The 8,088-nt window shown below is 41.7% G+C and overlaps 1 protein-coding gene across 3 annotated transcripts in view; it reads left to right on the forward strand.

The window, feature by feature from the left end:
- Nucleotides 1–5,211, forward strand: part of DNAI3 (dynein axonemal intermediate chain 3) — a 94,423-nt gene extending 89,212 nt beyond the window's left edge. For all 3 annotated transcript variants that reach the window (XM_046645720.1, XM_046645722.1, XM_046645721.1), the window contains exon 24: nucleotides 5,052–5,211. In XM_046645720.1, coding sequence (XP_046501676.1) covers nucleotides 5,052–5,081 — 30 coding nt within the window. In that variant the 3' untranslated portion in view covers nucleotides 5,082–5,211. The remainder of the gene's footprint in view (nucleotides 1–5,051) is intronic.
- Nucleotides 5,212–8,088: the final 2,877 nt, after the last annotated feature.

Below are 8,088 nucleotides of genomic sequence, written 5' to 3' on the forward strand. Positions count from 1 at the left end.
GCTATTATTTTACCTAATTTACAAACACAAAATGATTATAACATTCTTGTTATAAGAACTAAATATAGGATTCATCTTGCTTACGAGAGCAGTTATTCTCAGTTCAGTATGATATTTTCACTGTATGTTTATAACCTCAGGCTACCAGGTCTCATCATCTCACCAGCCTATCACCACCAATGGGGTCACACAAACAGCCATAGCCCAAGTCTCATGGGATCTTGCCCCACCTGTCTATGGGGTATCTCATCCTTCTGCAAAGGGCCACCAGGTGTGTCCTGTGGTCTCTGGGATGAAGACAGAGTCACAGATGTTTAAAAACAAGCCCACAACCACCAGACACTCAAGGCGCCGTTCTCTCGATAAGCTAGAGCTGCCTAATGACCTCTAACATAGGGGAAGGTGCTGGGACAATGCCTCTGTGTTAGTTCAAATCTGCAAGGAGCAGAGCTAGATATGCAGGCGATTTACTGGGAGAGAGAGCAGGAGAAGGCAGGGAGAGCCTTCAGAACTCCATGCAGGTCTGGTGCCTACAGAAGGAGAGAGGGAAGGAAAGAGGACAGGGTAGGATGAGTCTCGGACCACTCGCCATGCCCATTTCCCTTTGACTCGGAGGCACTGGAACTTGGGCAAACTCACCGTGCCGCCTCCTCCTTCCCTGGGACGACTTCTCTCCAAGGCTCTTCAACGCCTCAAGCTAATGTCTTTTTCTCTGGCCCAGACCCCCCACTTAGCAGACAGGGCCAGGCCTGCTGCATCCTAGCAGAGAACACAGTTGAGGCTCAAGGTAGGAAGCAAACCACCGTAACTGAAGAGGTAGGAATACTGGGCGTGAATGAAAATGGAGTAAACTGGTGTGCCTCCTTCCAGTCCCTGCCGCTCTGGCCCTGGCCCCTTCCCAACTGCACTGGGGGTCAACCCAACCATTTTTTTTCTGCCCTTAAGTCTTGTGGTCTGGCCTATAGTGTAGTGAAAAGAAAGGGGGCTTGAGATCCTAGCAGGCCTGAGTCCTAATCCCAGCTTTGTCACCCTAGGCAAGCTGCACTGTCCCCTAAGTCTTAGTTACATCGCCTGTAAATGAGAGAATTATCCATACCTCATACAAAGACAACGTGTATACGATACCTGGCACATAGGTGGTGCTTAATAAATGTTGCCTCCTTTTCTTGCTTGGTCTCAGGTGTGCACACACACCTCAGAGAAACCATAGTGTTTCCTCTGCCCTGTGTAACAATCTCTGATTTTAACATTCTTATTATTATTAATCACAACGGGAATGTTGCTCACTCTCAAATATGACTTAAACAAGGGCTCTGCACGCCTAGTTTAATATTAGCCTTTGCTCATTTTAATATGAGACCACACATGCTGGACATAGGCTTTAGAAGTCAAACGGTAGCTTTCTTTTTGCAGAACTTAAAATGCTTGTGGCTACTCAGAAAATTAATCATTCTAATAATATTTGGTTTATTTAGATTACATTCGACTATCATTCAGCTTTACGAACTTCTTTTTACCCACCAAGAAGTGCTGTATAATTAAACCAGCGTATTTGCAGGTCCTCAGATAAACATATCGTCTGCGTGCACTACAGGTGAAAAGGCAGCTGACTCCAGCAGGCGGTGACCCAGGTACACTTCTGCAACCTCACTAATCCACCGCTGTAAATAATTAACCTCGCCCTGTGCCCTCTACCCCTGAGCGCTGCTTGGAGTAGGCGCTGTGCCACCCGGTTGCTAGGTTGCCATCACCAGGTCAGACACTATGTAACTGAGCAAGGCCCCCACGGCGGAAATTAAATTTCTCAGCGAAGGGCAAATTAAACCCTGTGTGATGAATCCACTCCTTCGCTGGCCGAGGAGCTGTTTCGGGGTCACAGGCTCGTGTAAAACACCTGCACCCCATCAGAGGAGAATCCCAGACGCCAAAGAAACCAACCTCGGGAGTTTATTGGGGAATCGATGACTTTAAAAAATGAAGTGTAATTGCTTCCAGATGCTTTCCTGTTCAGAAACAGGGCACTAAAAATATACACAGTGAGGGTGGAAAATAATATAGGTTGTGTCTCCCTGCAATAACGCTGGCGTTCCAAACTTAAAAGGACAGGAAATAAGGTTTCTTGAAATCACCTAAACGTGATATTCTAGGCTGTTTTTATTCCTCTTTCTTGAAGAGGAGAAGGAAAGAAGATCTGAAGTAGATTTCACATTCTTCCCTGTCAGCTAAAGACACATTTCCCAACTCTTTTTAGGAGCTATATTTTTAAGCAGAGTAATTCTCTTAAAAAAAAGAAAACTGAAAAAAGAAAACACTAACTCAAATCTAAAAGATGGCAAGTGTCCGCTTTATTTTAGCCTTAGTCAACAAGCTAAATTAACACTAGAAATTGATAACAATTTCTCACTTTTAATGAAGTTTCTTGACTGTATGGATCTAAATATAACAAATTAAAAACCAGAGTAAGCTCCCAATTATCCAGAATCTAAACAATAATAGCTAGAACTTTATTTTTTACTTCTGCGATGAACACTTTTGACAACAAAAGACAAATAAGCATCTTGTTATTAAGGATTTATTATTTTTATAACCAAATTTCAAGGTCCATCCAAATGCCAGATAGTCATGTCTGCAACACTGAACAACAGCTCCTGAGGGTCGTCAGCACAGAGACAGCAGGTAGAGTTTAAGCTGAGCCACTCGCAAACTCTCTAATGTTGGGCGAATAACCTTTCTGAGCCTCACCCATTAAATAGGGATAATAATTCCCACTACACAGAATTTATCATGAAGACTATAATAAGATAAAACACATGAAAGTAGCTTGTAAAGTCTAATTGCTATAAAGATAACTGTGTAGAATAATAAGAATATCAATAGATGCTGAACTGCTTCGGGATTCTAAGGTGAGTTTTGAGTCATCAAAGGAAGCTTACTTATGCTTATCGTAGTATATTTTTATTACATTGTAATTCCTGACAGTGTTTAACATTCAGCCAATCAAGATGTTCTATTCTCTTATCCTGCTGGATGTAAACAATTTACATGTGTTAATAGTCAATTAATTTGGTTTAAAATTAAATAGGGCTTAAAGTGTGAAACTTAGGAAAAAAAGGAAAAATTAGGCATTATCTTATGAAAGAGATCTACCTGTTTAAAAGGTAGGAAGACATTTTGTATGTCCCTCTCAACCCCATCCATGTCAACCAAAGAACCATGTAGCCATCACTCAATTGTCTGTGTTTTACTTTTGGAGACCATCAGAATTGTCTTTGTCTACACTTCTCCAACAGACCATCTGAGCACAGCATTGGGATGAGCAAACCCCAGAAAAACCTGGGCTCTAAGAGTCCTGGAAAGGAAATTGTGCATCCGGAGGGGTCTAGTCCTCAGAAATGATGCACTGTAGACAGTGCAAAAAGACTTTGCATCTGTTCGTTATGAGAATCTTCATTTTAACTGATTGAGAGTACCAGAAAATCTGGGCGGGGAGGGAGGTGACAGAAACTGCCACAGGTGCCTCTACATTTTCCAGGCTCCTTTGCAGTTAGATTGGAGCCTGTGACTGAATTCCAGCCAACAGGATGTGGGTGGAAATGATGGGAGTCACGTCCAGGCCTGGCTTTAACTCATCTCATGAAATCCTCCAACTATATCTTCCCCCGTGGCGTGGTGTTTACGACGCCATAATCTTAAATTAGAGAAGTGTTTCTCAACGTGTTGCAGACTTTCTACAAGCAGGAAATAAGCCTTTATTGTATTAAAACACCAAGATGTCAGAGTTTATTTGTTACCACCTCATGGCCTGGCCCATCCTGCCGAAGTCAGGTGGCATAGAGAAGCCGAAGTCTCATTAGAACACACGGGCACAACCATCAGGTGGAAATCAGGAATTGGACTTAAATCTGTGCCCCTTTAATAAGACACCAGGAAAATGAAAAAGCCGTAACCAAAGATATCAAAAGAAAAAAACTTTCTTTAATTGGAAATTACCTGTGTCTACGCGTTGGAAGAGTGCGCTACGTTCCAAGCAAATTCCAAATTATTCAGTAAATGGGTGAATTAGGATTTACGTATCACTCTAAATCCCATGGTTTTAAATACTCAACACTGAAGCGAAAGTGGTCATTTAAAAATCAAGCCTGAACCCCATCACTGCCCTGCTTAAAACTTTTCACTGGCCCCCGTTGTCTTCAGGACAGGGTCTAAGTTCTCTGCCTGCTATGACACAGCCTGCTTGCTTTTTGAGCCCGTCTCTGACAGCTTCGCCCTCCCCTGCTTCCTTTCAGACGCTGCCATCCATACTGTTCTCCACACATGTGGGCTCTCTCACCTCTGCTCCCTGGAAAGTGCTATTTCCTTTCCATGGATAAAAAGCTACCAAGAATTAAAAAACACTCTAAAATGAATTAGTCTCTAATGCAGCACAACAGTTATCCACACACATTTTAAAAATAATAATTCATATGTAGTCCTGCTGTGGATCATGAATAGTGCTCATAAGATTTGTTTTTAGAGACTATGAAAGGAATTGCAATATGATATTAATAGTTTTCAAAGTCACAAAGTAAGAGAAATATCTGGACTGTAATCAGGGCTTTGGAGTCGGACAGAATGCTCAGCACTCACCACTTACAAGCTTTAGTAATTTAACTATGACAAGCTTCTGCTGCAGCAGAGTGAATTCTCAGAAATGGCCACAGCAGTATTTTCCGTCCCAAGAGATAGACTCTATTTCCCCTCCCCTTGAAACTGAGTGAGACTTTGTGGTTGCCTCAAAGAATAGAATGCAGCAGAAATGACACTGCATCACTTCTAAGGCCAGGTCATAAGGGTGACACAGACAGCTTTCACCTGGCTCCCCGTCGCTGGACACTCGCTGTTCAAACCCAGCCACCACGTTGTGAGGAAGCCTGGGCCACATGGAGTGGGCACATGTGGCTGTTCTGGTCAAGAGCCCCAGAGAGGCTTTCAGCCAACAGCCAGCATCAAGCACCACACGTGTGAGTGAATAGTGTAGTCTAAGTACCTGACATTAAGCTTTTCATTGCCAGGGAATCCATCTCAAAAGACGTCCATCTTGAATAAACATGTTGCCAGCTGTACGATGCGGCTACTAGCAGAACAACTAGACAGGGAACCGGGCCGTCCCACCAGGAACGTCCTGCTTTCAGAAAGCCCTGCGTGACTTAAAGAACTGACTGCTTGAGGGACCCCACTTCTCCCTTCCTGTGCCCTAGTTCCTGCTTTTATGCTTTAAATTATCCAATAAAGACTGACCCTGTGAAACCCTGGATACCTGGCCTCAGGCTCTGTGGGCAGAGCCCCAGGTTCGTTCTCTCTCTCTGTTATACGTTTGCTAATGTGTTTCAAAATGACCTCTGTTTACAATTGCTCCAATGAAAATGAAATACTTAGGCAAAAATCTGATGGCAGATCCCTATGCTGAAAATTACAGGTATTGACGAAAGAAATCAAAGGAGACTTAGTTAGAGACATCGTGTTTATGGATTGGAAGACTCAGCATAGTAAATACGTCAGTTCTCCCCAAAATGACATACAGACAACGCAATTCCTGTTGAAATCCCAGCAAAGGTTTTGTAGATATAAACAAGCTTATTCTAAAGCTCGTCTTGTAAAGGAAAGGTTCTGGGATGGTGTATTAACCATACTTATACTTTTTGTGAATCGACGATTTAATGTCTACAAATTGGCCACTAGCTGTTCCCAAGTAAGCCCTGGCCCACCCAAAAATATGTGGAGACCTCTTGAGTCGGCTCACAACAATATGCACTAACAGTGACAGTGAAGATGAATTTTTTGTGGGGCACCACTTTCAAAAACAGCTAGCCGATCCTCAGCCCGCTTACCCTGCCTCACTCATTCCTTTCAGAGGAAATCATGGTGAAGGTTCTTGTCCACCGTTCCTTTCTCTCCCCGCCTCATGTTCCCTTCTCCCCATCTCGGTGCTTCCCCGAGTGACTCTGCGTGGCATGCTGCATTCTTTCCAGGGAACTACAAGTATAACAAACTGTAAAACTCTTTCTGCCTTCTCTCTCTTGATCTGTGTCGGCTCTCATCGTACGTTACCCAAGATAACCTGGTTAAAACAGCCAAAACAAAGTTGAACAAGAGAGAACACAGTGAGAGGAATCACCCTTACTGACGCTAAGTTTTACTATATAGCTGCCGTGTGGCACTGGCGTTAAGATGGACACATAGAGCAGTGGAACAGAATAGAGAACCCAGAAACAGAAGCACACACATATGCCCAACCGATTTTTGACAAAGATACGACAGCAATTCAGTGGCAGAATGATAGCCTTTTCAACAAATTCTGTTGCAGCAATTGAATGAAAACATAAACCTGAATCTAAACTTCCCATTGTATACGTCTTTTGCATATTTATTTATTTTAATTGTTATAAATATGCATGAAAATTTATCATTTTAATCATTTTTAGGTCTATAGTTCAGTGCATACATTCACATTATGGCACAACCATCACCACCATCCACCTCCAGAACTTTTTTCATCTTGCAAAACTGAAACTCTGCACCCATTAAACGATAATTCCCCATTCCCTCCTCCCCCAGCCCCTGGCAACCATCATTCTACTTTGTATGAAATTGATTACTCTAAGTGCCTATAGCAGTGAAATCAAACAGTATTTGTTCTTTTGTGACTGGCCTATTTCACTTAGCATAATGTCCTCAAGGTTCATCCATGTTGTAGAATGTGTTAGAATTTCTTTCCTTTTAAAGACTGAATAGTATTTCATTATATGTACATACCACATTTTGTTTACCAGTCATCTGTCAATGGATACTTGGATTGCTTCCTCCACATTTTGGCGATTGTGTATAGTGCTGCTATAGACACAGGTGTAACATCGTAACCCAAAATGGACCATAGACTTAAAGGAAAATGTAAAACTATAAAACTTTTAGAAAAAAATATCGGAGAAAATCTTCAGGACCTCGGACTAAGAGAAGAGTTCTTTGACTTGACACCAAAAACATAATCCATAAAATTGGATCTTAATAAGACTTTTGCTCTGTGGAAGAGGATGAAAAGATAAGCTGCAGACTAGGAGAAAAAGATTTGCAAACATCTGACAAAAGAAAACACATAATAATAATACACAACTCTTATGAAATGCTGACTGTGCTAGATACTGTTATATATATTAACTTGCCTAATCCTCATAGTTCCCTTATGGAGTACTAGGTATTATAATTACTATCATTCTATTAATGGGGAAACTGAGGCACAGGCTTAAGAACTTACCCAAGGTCACACAGCAGAGTTGAGAGTTGAACGCAGACAATCCTGCTGTCAGGTCACACTCATTTGAACTCTTATACTACCTCTCTGTGCCCAAAGTTGTTCATACCAGGACTGACTGGAAACAACCCACATGTCCATTAAAGGGGACTGATTATGTAAATCATTGAAGAGCTATACAAGGCCATACTATAAATTCATTAAAATGATGATGTAAATCCATATTTACTGACCAGGAAAGATACCCAGGATATAGTGTTGAGTTAAAAAATAAGCTATATGGGGCTGGCCCAGTGGTGTAGTGGTTAAGTTCACGTGCTTTGCTTCTGGGGCCCAGGGTTCATGGGTTCAGATCCCAGGCGTGGACCTACCACTGTTCATCAAGCCATGCTGTGGCAGCATCCCACATGTAAAACTGAGGAAGATTGCCACAGATGCTAGCTCAGGGACAATTTTCCTCAAGCAAAAAAGAGGAAGATTGGCAAAGGATGTTAGCTCAGGGCCAATCTTCCTCACCAAGAAAAAAAACAAAAGCAAAAGCAAAAAAAGAGAGTAAGTTATAGAATGGTATATATATGATCCCATTTTGGGACGATGTCATACCTATAACTACATATATATTATGTGGACTGTGAGATGTCTGAAAGGATATTCGCTAACATGTAGCCTAACCATTTTTTTGATGTTTAGAGTTCTGAAGATTTTTATTTTTGTCTTTCTATATTTCCATATTGTTCGAATTTTTTTAAATTCTTTTTATAAAAAAAACAAAGTTAGTTTAAAAAAATTCATTAGCTTTAAAC

Source organism: Equus quagga, chromosome 18 (genome assembly GCF_021613505.1).
Source record: "Equus quagga isolate Etosha38 chromosome 18, UCLA_HA_Equagga_1.0, whole genome shotgun sequence".
NCBI lineage: Eukaryota > Metazoa > Chordata > Mammalia > Perissodactyla > Equidae > Equus > Equus quagga.